At 37.2% G+C, this 21,082-nt stretch overlaps 2 protein-coding genes across 2 annotated transcripts in view; one reads left to right on the top strand and one right to left on the bottom strand.

Moving 5' to 3' along the window:
- Positions 1–6,933: 6,933 nt before the first annotated feature.
- Positions 6,934–7,927, bottom strand: LOC108723299 (uncharacterized). The gene is made up of 2 exons (XM_018448922.1): positions 7,685–7,927; positions 6,934–7,051 (listed from the first exon to the last, which is right to left on the bottom strand). The coding sequence occupies exons 1-2, from the start codon at positions 7,820–7,822 to the stop codon at positions 6,983–6,985; spliced, it is 207 nt and encodes a 68-aa protein (XP_018304424.1). The 5' UTR covers positions 7,823–7,927; the 3' UTR covers positions 6,934–6,982.
- Positions 7,928–10,127: 2,200 nt separating this feature from the next.
- Su(Tpl) (Suppressor of Triplolethal) overlaps positions 10,128–21,082 on the top strand; it is a 96,686-nt gene continuing 85,731 nt past the window's right edge. The window contains 1 exon segment of the mRNA XM_018450652.1: positions 10,128–11,270. Within this exon segment, the coding sequence (XP_018306154.1) occupies positions 11,127–11,270 (144 nt within the window). The 5' untranslated portion in view covers positions 10,128–11,126.

The following is a 21,082-nucleotide window of genomic DNA, read 5'->3' on the forward strand; positions in this document are numbered from 1 at the left end:
ACAAAAAAATAGATGCGACTACAACATTACACCGATCCTAAACATAACAACAGTATTTTTCTTCTTTAAATACATTCCCATATTTCTATTCTCTGTAAACGTCCGAGGAGTCTTGTCGCGATAATAACGGAAGAAAAAGAAAGAAAGATATATATATATATATACATATATTACATATATACAGAGTGATTCAGACTCGTCTGCACTTCCTTTCATCTATTGATTCCGCGACCAATTCGCAGTTGATTTTTCCTTAGCGATAGTTTTATCCTTGTTATCCACAATTTCCTAATATTAAATACGTCTAAGCCTCAAATAAAAATACTGTGAAAGTAAAATTCGCTTCGAATTGAATAAAGATTAAGGCTCCGTCATCTCTACTGCTCGTTGAAATTCTTAGGCTTTTTACCATCTTACAGTTTAAAAACTTATCGCTGCCTTAACACTTTTCGTTAAGGAAAAATATTCGAAATTGATCGGAGAGTCCGTAGATGGGCGAAACCTGGAACACCCTGTGTACCGCATCGACAAATCGTAACTTTTCATCCGCGATATTATCAGCTGCAAGGAGATGCAAATGCGAAGATACAGGACGCAAAAGTATGTAGCGCAATAACGATAAAAATGCTTTTAGCTCCTACTAATTGAATCCAAATGAAAAAGAATCCAGGCGTTCGACAAACTTGAACAAAGATCTGAAAAAAATTACGTAATTTATGCTTAAACCATAGATAATTTTATGTTAGTCTTTCTTGAAATATATTTTTCATAATTTTATATCATTCTCAATTCTCTGAGTGATAGTTACAATTTTAAATAAATAAGTTTTTATGTTTGATATTTCGGTCGGAATAATTCAGAATCATCTTGGAAAATCAAAGGCAAGTTACCAGCAAATCAAGCCGTCGTTATTTTCCAATTTTCTAGCGTAAGAAAATTGTACAAAGAGTGAAATGTTTACTTCTCATTCGCATCAAACGGAAGTTCCCAAGTGATCGCCGCAAACTTTTGCGTCCAACCGACGAAAACATAGAAAATCACGATCGGAAATTCAAAGCAGACTCCAGATCGCTATAAACGAGCGAGATATAAATTTTTTTAGCAAGGAGAAGAGAAAAATCACATAACAAAAGGGAAATTAAGGAGAGAAAATAAAAAATATACACAACTGTTGACAATACTATGCTTGAAAATCGTATTGACACATATGTAATGTACCTAATAAATATATAAAAAACAAGACGGGATGTTTGTGTTTCGTAAGTAAAAGCGTATTAAGAGTAAACTCGTAATAGACGCGAGGAGGCACGATGAACTCACGCGGAACGCGTAACTTTCTGCGCGTATCATCTGCGTGATTTATTAGGTAATTACGACTAACGAGTGAAGAGAAGAAGTAAGCTTCGTCGTCTCACGGAAAGCGCCGTTATTGTCGAGAAAATTTTTCAAGCGAAGGAGAACGAAGCGAAAGAAAGAATTATAAAGACATAGGGAGAAAGAGATTTCGATGACACGTCGCCGCTATGCAGGCCGCGAGCGTGCAAGGTGACCCAAAAGCAATTGTATCCAAGAGTATGAAACACGCACATTCAACACAAAGAATACCTGCGTAGAATATCCCGAATATTCATCGATAAACGTTTTTTCGTTTGTTTACTCACACCGATCGCGTTGTTCTCCAGCGAACTGGATGCACATAAATATATATAACACCATGCATGAGACACAAAATATATACGCATGTGTACACATCGACACACACACACAAACACACACTGAAAAAAATTTCTGGTTGAAAATGGACGAATCAGAATGTTCTGGTTAAATTTATTAGAATTCTAGTTGAGATAACCGGAATTCTGGTTGATATATTTCTGGTAAAATCTACTAAGGGCCGATTGTTCCATCTTTTGATAAAGTTTACCTGTTAGGTAAATCTGACAATCCGCACACGTGATTGGATAATCTTGCTACTTACCTAACAGGTAAACTTTATCAAGAAGTTGAAACAATCACCCCCCTGAAATTCTTATTTTTATCAGAATAATTATATCAACCAGAATTCTAGTTGATTTAACCAGAAAATTCTGATTCGTCCGTTTTCCACCAGAATTACTGTTTAATCCAACCAGATCATATTTCTCAGTGCATACACGTGGGATAACGCTTGTGTGACTCCATATTCACACGATCGAATTAAGCTCCGAACGCACGCGCCGTCGTTGCGCTTCTCATCTCTGAAAACGGATCATTGTCATTATTACCATCATCATCGTAGCGAACGACGACCGCCCGATGAATACCAGTATTGTCCTCTATCGATTCGATATTCCGCCATACCGGACGGCGATTGTGCGGTTCGAGCAAGCGCGAGTTGCCTCTCGAAATCCTGACAATCCTGGTGACATCAATGCATAGTGAGATGCGGTTCACGGAGGAACGCATCAATCGCACCGTTCAACTAGATATAGAGATCCATATATACAGTATGACTTGCCTCGTTTTAAGGATATATCGTGCATCACATTCATTAATATCGTGCCGCACGTAGTTAGCGAATAAAAATTAAAGACACGTAAGTTTCTTCCTTGGGTTATAAAAAATTCTATTTCGTATACGTTGAAGAGTTATCGATTCTAACGATGATTCGTTAATCGTTTCGTGTTAATACTAAAGATCTAACTCGTCGTATGGCCAATATCGAGTCCGTATTCTGACGGCGCATTTAGCGTAAATATATTGTACAATCGTCTGAATTCGCGTCACGTTGACGTTAAAAAGGCGACCTGTATTAGACGAAATAAAATTAAAACTCGGACGATCGTATTTTCAAGCGCTAATTGTGCCGTGAGAACACGGTACCGCCTGTTTATTATTTATTATACATTTACGTATTCAATGAGTTCTTGCATATATTTAGAGAATAGTCGAGTGTATTCAAACGGAATTCGAAGAGAAGTGCGGTATAAAAGCGAGGAGACAGGGGATTTCAAATCCGATTAATTAGGTAATTATGGGGAAACATTATAGTCAAATGATGAGAGAGAAAAAGAAAAGAGAGATGATCGAGAGAGGGACCTATTAGAGTTATATCATCGTTAAATCATTGCACATGCATAAACACACACCACGTGCCATATCATCGCATTATATATCAGAGAGAGGGAGAGAAAGAAAGAGAGAGAGAGAGAGAGAGAGAGACAGAGTTTAAATGCTATTAATTTTAAGTCGTAGCTAGATATATGCGGTTGTATACATATGCGTAAATATATATACAGCGTGACGGAATCACGCGGGTGGAAATCCGGCACGTGTACAGCATTCGTTTGACTGTGATTCGTTACTGGTCTTTATTCGAGTAATACGACATTGATATATATATATATATATATGATACATATTAGGTGTGACAAGAAGGGGCGAATGAACGAATGGAGATGTAAGAGATAAAAAATTGTATATCATGGAATTTGGATAACTAGCGATATTCGTCTGGTAAAATTTTACCAGTTTACGTTAAATTTCAAAGTGAGAGGAATCACTAAAGACGATTGTCTCGAAAGAGTAGAAATAGTAATGCCTTTCTTGTTTATTCGCCTCTTCAAATGCGCGTAAGCGGACGTAATGTGACGAAATACAGTTCTTGCTGCTACTCGGATATCGACCGACACTTATTTACTCGCGATCATAATTATTTCGGCTCGGTCGGAGACTTCGTGGTTTCCGATTCGGTTAGACGAGGGGAAAGATCGTTAGTGCGAAAACCTTGGTCATTCAATCGTCATCGCCATCGTCATGATAAGCGAGTCACACTCGCGTCGACACGAAGCGTCTGTTCGCCGTTGCCCAACCGAAAATATCCCTTGTAATCTAATTTTTTTTTTCGCATCGACAGTACACACGCACGTGTAAGATATTATCGCATCTCGATCGTGTAATCACAGAATATATTGCACATACAATTGCACATATTATATACATATTTACAAGTGTGTATATACATTATATATACATATACATATATATACATATACATGGTCATGATCGCGATCCGTGTTGCTGTCTCATCCGCTCGATCGCAGTAAATCTGACTTATCACTTTCACTTTATCTTTCCTCGAGCGATATTTGAATCTATTCTAAAAACATATCTAAAACTCAGAGAAAACATACTTTTCCGCCCATTTTCACCATAAATAATATTTTAAGAGTCATATTAATATTATTATACAGGATGTCTCTCGTTCTCTAAGCGCGCTTCCTTAAACTGTAAATTTTTCTCAATCAATCTTAAGTCATCTTAGAAAGAATTAAAAATGAAGAGCTTTATGAAAATTTGAGAATCACAACAAAGATAATATTTCTGTTATGTGACATCATATTTTTCGGTTAATTTTAAGTGGATTTTATCCGGGATAGGATTTTAATTTAAAACTTATACGATACTGAATATTGAAAGGATGATGATATAAATTATGATATATTTATTGAGATAAAAATTTAAAATTAAGTAAGATTCTTTGGGCAAAGAGCATGCAGTTCGGAGAAATTACGCTTAAGGAAAGATATCTTGTGCAAATATACACAGACTGTTTATTATTGTATCATAAATTGTCTATATCAGCTTTATTACAAATACTACTTCGCTAAACATCTAAAAGGAAAGTGGGAAAGATCCCAAGGAGAAATCCCGAGACAGCCACGGAGCGGTGATTTTCCGAACGCCCATTATCCCATTGAAATTTTACCCCCTCCCCCCACTCCATAAAAATTCTAATGTTCTACACGTATTCGCCTTCATGTGTTACCATGAGCTTGTTCTTTTTAACTGAATTTCTTGTCTTTCCTCCTTTTTTTCTTCAACGTGAAGAGAAATGAAAGAAACATGAACTATCCAAGAAATTCAACTAAAAAACAGGCTCTAATCTGTTACGATTAGAGTTGCCAGATTTAATACCAACATATTCGAGACATGTCTGAGGCGATGATTGAAAAATGGATTATTAAAGTACTTGGACTATATATATATTTTCAATTAGTATCCCCACATAAACCACATGGACCTAACTGAAAATTTAACTCGAATACTTTAATAATCCATTTTTCAACCATCGTCTCAGACATATCCCAGGAATATCGGTAGACAACAAGATCTGGCAACCCTAGTTACAATACGCTACGCCGTGTTTTTTTTTTGTTTTCCTCTTTTGTTTTGCTCAAATATAAGTACGCAGGTAAAGGGCTTGAGCGAGAAGTACAGCGAATGAGAATATTCACACAGCCCAATCTTTTTCAGAACAATTTTGCATGAGAAAGAATTCTTCAAGAAAAAAAAAGAGACGAAATACATCTTACTTGCCATTTTTCATGTATACTCTTGTTGCTGCGTCGCGACGAAAAAAGAAACAGAAAAGTGGAACTAGAAGTATTCTGATCTTCTTGGGATAATTGTACATAAAAAAGAAAAATATTGTTGTGAAGTAATTCAGAATACATTTCGTTGACATTGTGTTAGTGTATTAAAAGTGACAGACGGAGACGGGCGTTGATTTTACAAAATTGATTGCGTTGCATCGTCGTATATACTTCCGCGTTGTAAATGTTTTTTAAAAAAATCACGTTGCCTATGGTAAAGTTGTTTGCATCGCGAGGAGGAATCGTAGCGGTTGCATTTTGCCCGAACTTTGATCTTCGAAAAATCTCGTCGATTTTCAAGAAATGATTCTATCAACGTCGTTCAATTCCCTGTAATAGCAAGTGATTGTTTATTTCTAGATTATAGCGTAATATGTAGAATAATATGTATAATGGGCGTAATTTAGTTAATTATAAGTGAAGCTGTTAAATCAGGTTGGTAGAATCGATCTGAAAATGCGAAGACGAGCTTGTACTTATATAAACGCTCGGACGATCCGATGTAGCCGCTATCGTGCCTCTCTAACGATTCTGTAAAGTATCGAAATTTTACGATTGACGTAAAATCCTAAGAAAAAAGTAAACGAGTCACACGTTCGATATGACAATTCTTAATTTCGCATTTCCCCACCCGTGGTCCGTTCGCACACTTCTCTCGTTCCTCGTTTTTGCGATCAATGTACCATATCCGAAGGGTGCTCTTAAAATGGAATAACGAAACGAAAAGTGAAAGTGAAACTTGCAATGTATTAAGACGGTGCGTACCGTTGAGCGAGGGGTAGAAAGGATGGCTTTCTTATTGGGATAAGCTGCCTCAGGGGAAGGTAATCCAGGGACTCTAATAAACTTATCCGAAAATACTTGCCTCTGAAGTTATTCCATATTCTGTCGCCGGGGCTGTGTCCATGATCCTCCTTCATTCCATCCTTTGTAATACTTTTCATGTAAAGCGATCAGATTATATTAAATTAAATTGAAATTTGCAAGCTGAAATATTTTAGAAATATTTTTAAAAAATACCGATTCTATTCCCACGTTAAGATGACATATTTTCGTAAATATTAAGTATTAAATATTTGTTTCTTCATAAATGAAATCACTTATATTTTCTGTTAACAAAACTTCTATCAACAAAAATTGAAAATTGATAAATATAATACATCCGATATTTCTCAAGAACACTTAAGTAAAAATAACTGTCATATAGCATTATGCTACATTATGCTCAAATCACAAATATTATAGGAAATTGATTTATTAAGCGACAATAAGTGTTTTTCATTTGATGACAAATTGACATAAGTATCTTTTATTTTTGTTTTTTATGGAATCCCAAGAAAGATACAATGTTTGTGTCAACTTGTGTCACTAAATGGGAAGCTCTCAAATATATAAAAATATGTAAAAAGGTCGTTTTATGTTTGCAGTCCTTTCATGATTTCCTTAAAGTGTAATTCAAAACACAAGTAATATTATTATAAATTAATATAACACTTATTTATTACTACATTTTCCCAAGGAAAAAACGCATACATATTCACTGTACAATTAAAGTTAATAAAGTTCCTCTAACGAATCCATTGGTCTTTAGGCGCAGTTATAAATTTCCTGCACTCCTCTGCAAATGCAATTTCTCTCTGTAATAATAAATAATAATCATAACATTTTTGGTTACATCAAAAGTACCTAAATAAATAATAAAACGATTTCATGTATAATAATTATTCTTCTAATGACGATCGATATTAATTTCAAACAAAATAATCAAGTTAAATGGTGTTTTCCAGTAAGAAGTACAGTGTAACAAAATGATCATTTTATCTTTGTTTAACATTGGTAAACAAGGATATAATGATTGAACCGCTTTTCAATTTCACACAATTGATACTGATTTACAAAATTACACGAGTATTTTATATTCAGATAATTACGTCATTGCTTGTCTACTTCGGTGACAAAATTATTGCATAACACAGGTTTTAAAGCCTCAATTTTTTTTTTAATTTGAATTAACAAGACTCAGTAAAGTACATAGTCTCGAGCTTGTGCAGATTGTAGGTAAAAACTTAATTGAATTTCACTTGTCAGAATGAAAAAGAACATGCACTAGGTTATGATGTCACAAATGAAAACGATCTAAGTTGTGGGAAAATGAAAAGCACTATCTCATCTGTGTCTCTTACTGAAAAGCATCTAAAATTAAATTGACTGCCGTTAAAAAATCTGACGTGAACTTAAGAACTTGAAATCACAACAATCGCAAAAGTTACCTTCACCAAATTTTTATCCGGTATTCTCGGATATGGACCAAATGGATCTCTCGCTCCCCACCACCAATCGGTGGCTATATAGACATTCATTTCCATTATCATTAATAAAGCCGTGACACCCATTAATGGCCGCAACATTTTCGAGCAAGTGTCGAAGAACCACAAGGTAACCAAATAATTTTGTTCGATCAAGATGTAACATGTAACGAGACAGCAGCCTCTTACGTCAAAACAACAGTGACACCAACAAAATTATGGTTTGTTCGAAAAATTCCTAGATGGCACACAGCTGGTCAATGAATTTTATGAAATTTGTCAAAATATACATTATGAAAAATTGCTCTCGTTCTCCGAATCATCGATTCATTCGACCGAAAATCAATTTTTCTAACATTTTTACGATTTTAATATCGAAACGTCGAATTCTATCAAAGTATCGGTGGCTAACTTCACGCTTCCCACTCGTAAAAGTAACCAGTCGCGCGTACCGAATAAACTCCGTAAATGTGCGTGTGTTTTGTTTTTTCTGCTTACAGGCCATCACAAAAATTTTAGTCGTAATCGTAAGGTCGCAAGCAGATCGACCAATCACAATCAAAATTACGATCTCGCGTTTTAAAACGCTCGATTGTGATTGGCCGATTTGCTTACGGCCTTACGATTCCGACTAAAATTTTTGTACGTGTGATGGCCTTTAATTATATTGTTATAAACACAGCATTTCAATGCTCGATGAAATAACCTAACGTGAATGAGCATTTTGTAGAAAGAGATCTCGAACTCTCTCTTGAATTGCCGTTATGAAGAGAGAAGAGTTATTAACGAATTTGATTGGATGGATTGGATGTGTATTATTAAAGCCGTCGTACACAAATTGATAAAAATATATGTTTATTAGTGTTCATTAGTACAAAAAAAGTGCAAGAGGCCGATTTTAAAGAGCTTAAATTGTTCTATGGATACATTTTTACTTTATCATTTTCATATAAATAAATCATTTTCCATTTGTTTATAATATTATTAACATTTTTCATCAACTCACCAATTTAAAAATTTTGTAAAAAAAAATTCATATTCCCACTTCAATTATTAAATAACTCCGAAAATTTTAAAATGGAATTCAAATGGACTGTATAGTTAAAAAATTCTAGTTTTTCATTTTGAAATTTTAATAATTACTTCATAATTGAAGTAAAATTTAAATTTTGAATTGATAATGAAAAATGTTAATAAAGATTGTAAACAAATGTGAAAATGATTTATTTATATGAAAATGATAAAATAAAAATAACCTATCCATAGAACAATTTAAGATCTTTAAAAAATCGGTCTCTTACACTTTTTTGTATAATGATTTCAACGATATAATAATTTAAATGTTTGCATGAGCGACGTTTTTCATGAATTTCTGCAACTTACAAGCGTGAATAACTTCACAAAAAAAATCTCAAATCTTTTTCGCGAAACACGTGTCTCATATTTTTATCTGTAGAATATATGTCAGTAAATTTAAAAAAAAAAAGAAAAATGACGATGTTTCAAAGGTGGACACGTTTCGGTCCGGACAAAGGTCCGGTTTGACGTAGAATGTCTCAAATACAAAAAACAGATTAAACCATGAAAACTTCAATAATACATCTTACTGTACTGTTAAGTACTGTATTTTATAAATCAAAATATTCGCACATTACTTTTACACAGAATAGGTTTGTTTGTTTGAAACTCAAAACTTTTACATTTAAGATGAGATAAATATATACTTGGGAGTTGAAGAGAAAGAAAGCGAAAGATATAGGGTGCTTTCCAGCAAGGACATAGTTAGACACTGTGTAACACAGTGAGTCGTTTCATCCTTGTTATTTGTCAACGTTAAACAAGGATGAAAGGACTCACTGTGTTACAGTGTCTGACTATGTCCTTGCTGGAAAGCACCCATTGAGTACAATAGATATTTTTGCATCTTGCTTTCTCTCTTTTCAGCGCCCAAATGTGCCGGTAATTATGAAAGTGTTTAAATAAAAAAAAAAATTACAATGTAATTATACATAACATAGGATAATTCATATATTTCGATTTTTTTAGTTAGACTACTTTTATAATTATATAAGCACACATATATATCTATCTCACTTAAAGTGCAAAAATTTTGGGGGATTTCAAGCAACGCGAACAGACCTAAAGTCTGCTTTCTGTGGCTGAACTAGTGTACACTTTTGTAACTTAAAGTAACGTAGGTATATGCTTGATATATATCGAAAGCGAGAAAGAGAATTGTAGCGCGGGAGCAGAAAACAGACCACTATTAGTGTACAACGGCTTTAAGATGCACTAGTGCGTCCAACCGGTCCAACCGAATTCGCTAAAAGTCCGCGCCGCGCCGACAGGTGGCGACAACTGTACGCGGCGCGTAACGGGAAAAGCCGGCAGGTAGTCGATCGTTGGCCGTCACCGCGTGAGGACGGCGAGGTCGTCCTTGGTTAGACTGTCGGATTATCCGGTTGCACGCGACGCAATTGGTCGACGGCTCTTCCACAAGCCCCGCCTACCAGGTGGCCGTTCGAAAGTGTGTAGTCGTGTTTCCTTGCGCCGAAACGACGGGCGCTGCTTCTCATCTATTCTACCGGACTTTCGGCGTTCAGTTTGCAGGAGGAAAAACCACGGGATGAGTCGCGTCGGTGCGATAATATGCGACGGTTGAGAAGGATCGGAGCAGGTGGGAAATCGCGAACGCGCTCGAGGGTGGTTCGCCGTTAAAACATCGTTCACGGGGTGCTACGCTGCGGCATCGTGCCCGGGGTGGGGGGGAACCTCAGCGATCCGCGAGTATAGTGTGTCGACAGTCGTGAGAGCGAAAGAGAAGGAGAGCAAAGAGCATACGGCAACTGTGCGGGAGAGGAGGAGGAGGAGGAGGTGGCGACGACGGTGGAGGTGATGGTTTGAGCGTGGCGAGAAGGAAAAACACGTTTCGCGAAAGAACTTCTCGTCGCGTCGAGAGTTCCGGCTGAAGATATCCGTCATCGGTTTTCGTCCCGCGGTGTTACGTTCCGCGCGCCGTACGGCGCGAATATCGCGCCGCGCGAAAATTCGTGCGTTCAACGAGGGGTGGTGAGAAAAGAGGCGAGAAGAAAAGAGGGAGGGGGAGAGAGAGAGAGAGAGAAAAGGGAGGCTGGAACACAGAAACGCGCGCGAGTGCCGAGAGATAGAGGAAGAGAGAAAAAGAAGAAGAGAGAGAGACACACACAGAGAGAGAAAGAGAGAGAGAGAGAGAACGCGCGTTATCGTCGTGCGCTGCTTCACGGCGTTGCTCGAGTAGCCAGACGAGCGGAGGACGTCAGCTGTGTGGTGCGCCGAGGGGACGGCGAGTCGTGCGCGCGGGTTGGAGCAAGACGGTGCGGCGCGAGCGAGCGAGCGAGCGAGACAGTGAGAAGCCGCACACGGCGAAATGGGAGACGAAGAAATGGCGCTGGTGCCAGATGTCCAGTATGGTTTGTCGTCGCACGGCAATTTCGACGAGCGGAAATCCCTGATATTCGTCAAGCTCACCGACTCGTCGCAACGTGCCATCCAGGAGTACCTCAAGATTAAGGTGAGTACGTTTTCTCGTTGTTCGTCGGCGTTTCTCGCCGTCCTAGGGAGGCTAGGATCGTCGCACTCGCGCGCGCGTGCGCGCGAGCTCGCCGCGCGCGTGTGCGTATATATGTGAGCGCGCGGTGCGCATACATACGTGTGTAAGTACGTGCGTGTGTGCGTGCGTGTCACCGCGAGAAACAGTGGCGGGTATGCGCGCGCGCGTGTTTGCGTACGTGTGTCGTAATATCGTGCCAAGGAGAGAGAATAAGAGTCTTGGCGAGAGACACCGATCGTGTCGTGTTGCTTGCTCGCCATATTTCGTGCGAAATTTCGTCGCGACGACGTCTTCCCGTCGCCGACGCCTGGGAAGACGTCTTCGACGGGCTCGGTTCTCCCTCCCCCCTCTCGGTAGCTTCTCCTCTCTTTAATTATTGCTCCGCTCCCTCCTCCATATGTCTCTCCCTCTCTCTTTCTCTTTCTCTCTCTCATCTCTGTCTCTCCTCGCAATCCGTTCTCCAAGATCACGTTCGAGAGAGGGCCACTTGATTCTTTACCGAACAGCTGCTCTCTCTTTCTCCTTTTCTTCCTCCCCTTTTTTCATCCGTTTCAAGAGGAATTTTCTCGAAGGCCGGTAAACTCCGAAAATTCGACACGCTTCCCTCCGTCTCGGTATGTGGTCGACCGTTTTCTTTGCGGCTTTGGAGTAACAGCGGCGCCGAGCGAGTTAAGCGAGCGAGTCGCGCGCGATGTCGACACGTCTACTGCTTTGACAACGGCAAATTACGTAATACGCGAGAGCGCGAGAACGAGACATGCCGAATCAAAAAAAGTCCACCCCGTACGCCTGTAACGCATCAGAGATGATACGAGAATCTCTTTTCCGAATTTCCCGAATACTCCTCGGACATAATCGCGAGGATCTTGCAAGGATCCACCACGAGAGCGTGAAAACAGATGAATCATCTCGTCGCGTAGCGTCACGTCACGTCGATGTCACGTCGCGTTGCAGATGGCGAGATTCCTGCAAGCTAATCTCCTGGACGCGCTCGTCTGCGAATTTTCCTACCATTTTTTATCCTCCCGTAATTCTCAATGACTGTTAAATGCCCGACGTGTCGGCGGTTCGGGCCGACCGGATCATCTGGGGCCTAAAAAAATTGTAACACGTGGTTTCTGTCTCTCGCTCTTTCTCTCTCTCTCTCTCCTTCTCTCTCTTATCTTGATTATGATGTACTCGCTGTTATGCTTTACCCTCTTGATGCGATAATTTGTTGACTAATTTGCGTTTAACAGGAGAGATAGTCTTTCGTTTCTTGAATGTCTCAACATCTCTTTTGAAAGTTGAGACCCTCATATTCGTTTGCCGATATATTATTTTCTTTCATCATTTTATTTTAAAAAAACATACTTTTTGCGGTTATAGTCTCTCTGTTCTAGTAATGTATTTTATATAATGTTTTTTTGACAAGGAGGAGACTTTATTTCGGAGCGCTTGAGGGGACTTTATTTCAGAGCCCAATAAATTCCGATTCAATCAATCAATTAATTGGTTTTTTGTTACAAATATTTTGCTGTGTTTTTCAGTCGTTATTATTTTTTCTTGTTACTGTTAATTTGATTTCTATTACTTATAATAAAATTTGCTTTATCAATTGTTGATTTGTTTGGCGCTTGAGAGGATGTTTTCCTAAAGCGTTCAATAAATGGCGATACCTGTCTCTTTTTCTCTGTTTGCCCTTTTTATTTTTACTTGGCGATTTTCTGACCGCGCGCGTTTTAAACCGAGGAATATACGCGGTCTAACGAGCATGAAGCGTTGTAAAGCGATTGCGAATTCTTACATCAGCTGATTCTAACCTCCCGGACGAGATTCGAAAGTAGAGGAGTCGTGGCACGGGTGGGGCGTGCCTTCGTCAAAATATCGTCGTTGAATGTGCGAGTGCCTTTATATCCCCGAGACCGCGAGATAGCGAGAAATTTCGTATGCAACCTCGCTGCTTCGGGTATCGTCGATATCTCGTCTTTTTGTTTTACTTTTATTACGTGACTTGTAATTCGCCTCTCGACTCGTATCGCGTTGTATACGTTGCGGCGACGTGCCGGTAAAGCAACCGGAAAACAATCTCGATGTAAAACAATTTCGCCGTCCGCTATTTTCAAACGGACAACCGAGGAAAAACGACACTTGATGCGAAGATCGACTTTTCGCATTATCGCGATGAATATTTATTTACGCGCTGCGAACCGATCGCGGAAAGTTCCGTCGTAGAATAGATTCTGCGGGTTTTAGAAGCCGTGCGTTCCCTCAAACTCGTTTAAGTAATGAGATTTTAATGTTCCTATAATATCCCTACCAGCTCCGTTTCGGATCATTGAATCACTAACTACTTCGATACAATAATGATAACAATTGACGTCACGTCTAAAATTAACAGATAGCAAAGCGACTTTAACATTTCATCTGCATCTATTTATCTCAGTTAATATTAAACATCTATTTTAATTAATATTAAACATCTACGGAAAGATAACCGAGAACTTGAAGTCATCATGTCGAAATAGATGTCTATTTTCCTTAATCCATAATACATCGACGATATTGAGAATTATCTCCTTAAGATGTAATAAATTGTTCTGATAAATGGTACATCAAACAGAATTAAACATGTGAAGCATCTTCATGAACCGAGATTTTCCCGCTCCGACATTCTGTCTGCCAGTAGCGACCGAACATTATTTGAATGAACAGTCCTACGAAGAGTTTAAAAGTGCGACAAACGAGAGACAGAGAGAGAGAGAGAGAGAGAGAGAGAGAGAGAGAGAGAAAGGCCGTTTAAAAAAGCGCAACAAGGTTCAATCCCTTATGCTCCCAAGGGCCGGTTCGGCTTGCTGCTGTGTCGGCTGTATCCCATAAGAAAAGGGGCGTTCCCCCTCAAGAAGTACAGCTGTTCCTCGAAACTCGAATAACCCGAACCAAAAGAACCGGGCTGTATAACGACCGCTTGTATGTATTTTATAAGCGGAGAGAAAATCCATCTCTCTCCCTTTTTACTTTCTTTTATTACCCATCTTGTTAATCTGAAGGCTAAACGGAGTGTCATGGCTCGAATTGTTATTCAGATTAAAGAAATAGAATGAAAACATTATATTGAATGAGTGATTTGATCGATACTGTAAACGTATCCTCTGTTTACATTTATTTATTTAATTTATCTAAAAAGAATTCATAGAATGTACATCGAATTCTAGAATGTATACGGAATTCTCTAAAGTTATTGCGCTATTAATATTTTTATCGAGTTTATTTTTGTATATATATTTTATCAAGGCCTTTACTTGTAACTTAAATATTTTACCTTTTCTTTTTTAAGATATCTTGTACACTGAAAAAGTAATATTTCAGCATTATTTTTATTGAAAATAATTTTGTTATTTCACACATAACATTATTAATGAAATAACCTACAAAAAATTTTATAGTTCGAGATTTTTAGAGGAAGTTTCTTGGACAAGTTTTTCATTTTTAGCCTAAAAAGGAAACGTTCTAAAAGGAAATTTCTTTGAAAACATTAATCACTTAAAATACCTACTTTAAGAAAGCTATTTCCAAAAGAAATAGCTGAAAAGAAAAACTGGGCTATTGTAACGATTAGAGAATCGGTACAATATCGTCCATTGTAATGATTTTGCCTGACGTTTTTATCTGACCCTTTCTTCTCTTTCTGTACAGTTTTTCCCCTTTTTCTGCCTGTCTCCAATGTTTACTTTTCGTTGTATTTAAATGACTATTTCTATGCTAGTAGCGATTTAAATTTCAACCTTTTGTGTAAAGAGATTTTCCTAAAACTGAAAATGCTGTGGAACTCCTTAAAAATCTTCCAAATTATAAAACCTTTTTCGACGGTTTCCTTTTCCTCTCCGTTTGTCTGTGTTTTTTCATAATTAAACGATTTTCACAACAACCACATTACGTTGTTTTCATCGTGCACAACAAAAAAAATGACAAAATTTTATAGACAAGAAACGCTCGAATGATTACGGTAGTAAATAGGAATCAGGTTATCGCGAGATTATAAGGTCAATGTAGATTTGAACGATACGTAAATTTATTATAAAAATAAATCACGATTCAAATATTCGCGTGTGTTTGTTTTGCATCAAAGTTTTTTAGAATCTCCGTTTTTTTTCCCTTTTTTATCTCTCTCTTGTACGCACAAAAATACTCAGCACTGCTGGGAGACATAGAACGCAGCGAATGGAAAGTCGAGTGATATTAACGTGCAAGATGCATTCCTCGTCCATAAAGTATACATCGGCGTCGTTAAAGTAGTCTCGATAGAAAGAGAGAAAAAAAAGGAGCGTGTGTCTCATCTCGTAATCGCACTATTAAATTGGCGACTTACATACGCCAAATGCCTCCAATTTACGCTTGGTATAGAATAAATTATGCGAGGTGAAAGTGAATGCCGTCTGTGCAAAGTCGTACTTGGGGTTTTGGACGGGAGAGAGGGAGGTACGCTTCAAAAAGCAAAGCCGATCGTTGAAAACCTTGAAAGAGTCCAACTGATCTCGTAATCCCTCTGATGCTGATTAGGATTTGCTCGCTGTATAATATATTTAACAAATAATATATTTTACAAATATATAAAATATTTGTAAAAACACAGGTGATTGCGTGTCGTAAACATTATTCGTAAACAGATTCGTAAAAGAGACGTAACGTAAAAGAGAAAAGATGTCATTTTAAATTTCACTCGTGTTTAATTTCGGAATGTTTCTTTCCATGAAAGCCCGAAATAGTAAATCAATATTTCCGTGGCAGTCCGTCTTGCATTATGAGACGTCTCTCACATTTAGAGAAATTGAAAAAGAGAGAGAGGATTTTTTAAAAAAACTATATTTATCACTAATCTAAATATTTATATTATCAAATTATATTGTTACAAAATATATTAACGGTAAGTATCGATTAATCCATTAGCTAATCTTTACTTAATTTCTGATCCATCGACAGATCAACGGTAGTTTATTTGATCAAAAGCTATTGAATGCAGTGCGAAAGAGCTTCTGCAATCACTATATAACTCTCTTATCGTGATCGTATTATTTTACGATTGATAGACTTTTATCTCTCGGTAATAAAGCGTTCAAATTACGCACGCGCTAATACAATTGCATCGTTCGTAGCAAGGTGTCACGAAAAACATGTTCGCGACTAAGGTGATAGTATTGGTTCTCTTTCAAGGTCGCGCATATCGCGTATCACATTGCCTAGTGCCTAATGAATTGACAAGGAAAAGACTTGAGTGAGCGAACCGCGAACGTAATTCATTCACGTGTCAATTAGTAGTGATGATTAACGCTACTACAACTGTACGATTGTGTCACGTAAATGCCATTGTGCTATACACCTTCCGAGCGGAAACGCACGTACGCACTGACGGCGTCTAATGACATATTTTAATGACAATAAGATTACCTTGCTAACATTAGTTATCGTCGCACGTGAATGAGAATTAGTTAATCAAGGAGAAACTAATATTTTTTTGCTCGCGATCTTACATTGGAAAATTTGTGTTAAATTTAACACATTTTACATGTCCCAAACGGTTCACTTAAATTTATCTGTTAATTTAACGCAAGATGAGTATGAGAGAAGATAACACAAATATTATTTATATATAAACACAGTTATAGATACAGATAGTTTATAAGCAAACCGTGGAAGCATATTTTTTTGGTAATATTTATGATATGTTAAATGACCCTGATAGAAATCTATGCAGTTTTCCCAGACATCTATCCAGTTACTATCTAATATTACTGTAATCTCATTAGTTGTATCAATACTGAGTAGGAAATGGACAAGAACTTGATAGAGTTTTATTCAGAGAATTTTATTCATTGAAGCAGTTTTCCTGATAAAAATTTGTGCAATTTGCGTAGACACTGCCCACAGTTATTGTCTAGTTATTAATAGATTAAATTATACTAGTTAAAATAATACGTAGAAACTGGACAAAAACTGAGTAAAGTTTTATTGAGTTTCTTATACAACATTTGGGCTGATTGTTTCCAAGATATTGTAATATATTAATTCAGTTGATAATGCACGCATCATATGATAAAAGTTAGGTGTATAAAAGTTAAAAGTGTTAAAAGAGAGTATATATTAAAAGATTTTAAAACTGTGTAAAGTTTAATGAGTGAACGCGTAAAAAAACATAGGAAAAAGAAGAGAAAATAAGGATTTTTGGAAATAAGAGCAAAATTTGTGACAGAAATGACAACTACAGTTAGGGTTAAAAGTAAGCAAAAGACAAGTAAGGTATATATTAAGGTTATAAGAGTCATAGTGCAGAAAATCTTTGGTCTATAATATATATTATATTATGCTATTTTTAGTACAAAATATATTATGCACAAAAGATTTCCTGTATTATGACTCTCATAACCTTAAAATTTTACAATTAGCAAGCATGCACAAAATATGAAATATTACTAGTCCAATAAAACTGTCCATTTCATGAGCAGTTGGCTCGCTTATTAATCAACTTAATAAATATTATTGTTGTGTTTCTATTCAGTAAATGGATTCAGTTTTACGCAACTTTTGTACGCAGCAACTGCATGCAAGGCGTTACATCCTGATTGGAATCCTAAGTAGTTTTCCTTCTCAGTTACTAAACAGCAATTGGTGTAACTACTTAGTAACTGCTAAAAAAATGCATGAAATTTCTACCAGGGTAATACATATTTTATTTATTCATCTTAAATCGAACTTACTCATAAATTGTGTTATTTTGACACTAAGAGATATTGAATGTCAATTTAACACGAACTATAATAATTTTACCCGTAATCACATATATATATATATATATATATATGATATATTAGTCGAATATGTTGAGAAATTCAATACAAAACAAGGACTTGAGCGAATCGTTTCCAAGATAAATACGAAATGCTTTTTACTATGTATGTAAGCGAAATTGTTTTTTTTTTTTCATGTGATACTGATAATACTCGTATTAGATAATAAGCAAAGTAACGGCGGTATCTTTTTGTTTCGGCTAGATTTATCTCGATTGCAATATATGAGTTCCTTTTCCGAGAAAAGTGCGTGCGGTTTCTCGTTGATTCTCTAACGGTTTTACGATCTCGACACGGTAATGTTATCCGAGTGCCGAATGGATACACCTCCCGGAAACGTTCCCGATCGAGAGCGTAGTTGCGCTTTCGACCCGAAGTGATCGAGTATACCCGGGGTATCCTTTTCACCGGCAACGAATTTCGATGAGAATGGTGAAATCGACGGCCGTTTTGCCGTCACGAGAGCGTAATTCGTGCTGCTTAAAGCGATTCGTTATTGGATGATGCGAATAATCCGCGACGATCGATGATGAGTCCGCCTCATAAAACCGTTGGTGCGAGCGTGAATTGATTTGTAGAGTTTCCCGGAGAAGCATCATTACGAATTCATGTATCGAGTATAGACTTCGCCGGGAGTCATGGCAACGCGGAATTATCCCAGCAACATTACGGCACTAGGTTTACGCGTAAACCGTCGTAGTATTGTGCCAGTCCGAGACTTCCAAACGATAAAACTGCGTAAAAGCATCGTAAAAAGATGCAACCGTTACGACAATGGCTTTTATGGGCTTAAAGATGTAGTTTGCAGTGAACTTTACTCTCGAAGAGAAAATCTTAACATTTCGATCTTTTGTGGACGTAAAGCTCCTCATAAATATAAATACAAAGCCGAAGGTTATCCCTTATTCCCTTTCAACAGAATGACTAATGACTATATTATGACCAATGAAATTCTAGAATTAATCATGATGTGACCGTTATTTGCTAATTCAAATTTGAGTTTATTTTGGTACAAGGACATAAACTCACGATATTATATTAAAATGAATTGCGGGGAAAAATAAGTAGAAGTTATTTCGCGTATTTCTCGCAATTAAGTCGCTATAGGTTGGACCGAAGTTCGGAAATTCCTATCTAAAAATTTAGTTACAAATCGGAAAATAATTTTGTTGGACTATCAAAACCCTGGTGGAAATCTCCTCATAATGGATTTGGAACGGGTATATATCCATTTTAGATGGCATATACCCATGGGTCATGAGCATTTTTGGAACTATCTATGAGGAGATATTCACTAGGGAATTATTAGGGCTTTCGAGTATAATGAACAATTATACTGCAAAAAGTTTTAATATTTTAGCAACCTGAAAATAAAATTTATTGTATTTTAATACATATTTCTTTGAATAGTACAAAGTAAACTTACAATAAATATTTATTCAATAAAAAAAATTATAGTTGAATCAAATAAATAATGTAAACATTTAGTAAATATTTACTTAGAACTATTAAAACAAATATTTATTAAAATTTAGTTTTGTTTTCATTGTAGCTAAAATCTTTGGATACTTCAGTATAACCGTTCTTTCCGTGTACTAATTATGCTTCTTCGCATCGAACCGAGGAATTTTTTCGCACACATGATTCACGGAGCAGGAGCGTCCGGAATCTAGACTTTTACGGTCGTGATAGAGCTATCTTTTTCATCCCCGTTCTCCCGCTGTTATATCCGACTCTTCGACTTCCTTCAAACGTCCGCCTCATCGTCGACTGCCTCTTCCGCTTTTCCTTTTCGTCGCGCTATACACGAAGAAAGCGGCGCAGCGATTCCAGGCCAATAATTACCGTGCACGCTCGGGTGGTCTCCGCGGCTCTCGACGATCCCGCGGATATGACACATAAAAGCGGCCGATCGTGCCCCTGTATAACGTATACCACCCTCGCGTCGCCGGTCCCTTTCATCATCAAGTACATACTACACGTGCTTTGTAGAAGCACGTATATAATCTCGCCGCAACATATTTCAAGTGAAATCCGAAGTCCGCTGCACAAATTACGCGACTTCGCCAAGACGAGGTACTGGTTCGTTGCAGAGAGATTCCAGTATGCGTTCAAAAAAAAAAGAGAGATGCCGAGAGGAGCTTGGTTTTTCATTTTCTGATTAACTTTTGTCGCTTAGACTTAATAACCTCACTCAACCTGGTACTAATGTAAACATTTTTAGTTATAATTAAATCACTGTACTGATAGTTTTTCAGTGGTAAATTTAAAAGTTATTCGTTATTAGGTAAATTATTAGTTTAGTGATTAACCATAGTTAGAAAAATATTTTTACATTATCAAGTTAAGTCTAATACTACAAGTTAACCAGACACTAAAAAATCGGGCCTGAGAGTTTTTGAATTTCGTGGATATTGAAAATTATTATCTATTTATTTGAGGAAAATACTCTATAAAGAAAACATTATACAATTTAAAACGTAAAGCATTACTTTTTAGTTACACAATGCAAGAATATGTATTTTCAAGTAAATTATTCTATTCAAATATTTTTTAAGTGTTTCGAAGATAAACATTCTTTAGACGGAATAAATCTTTAGTGGCTTCTTCTTTTTTTTCCTCCTTCCCTCCGTTACTTCATCTCTCGTACAAGCGGTTCATCTGTTGAGAATTGATGAGAAAGTAATGCAATTGAAACTCCATCGACCCACTGCCTCTGCGCGTGTAAAAAGATTTTCGCCCGAGTATTTCCTCCGAGCTTACTTTGTGGTATCAGAAGATTACTGCTTAACACTTACGAAATTGGTATACGAATTTTATAGGCGACTCAGGTCAGATTTCGCTTCACGTTCAGTCTATTAACGTATCATTTAAATGGCACTTCGAATCATAAAATACCCGGACGATTTTATATACATATGCGCGAGTGTAGGCTTGCCGTCCGAGATGGAG

The sequence above is a fragment of the Mycetomoellerius zeteki genome, unplaced genomic scaffold, assembly GCF_001594055.1.
Source record: "Mycetomoellerius zeteki isolate Tzet28-1 unplaced genomic scaffold, Tzet1.0 scaffold106, whole genome shotgun sequence".
In the NCBI taxonomy this organism is placed as follows: Eukaryota; Metazoa; Arthropoda; class Insecta; order Hymenoptera; family Formicidae; genus Mycetomoellerius; species Mycetomoellerius zeteki.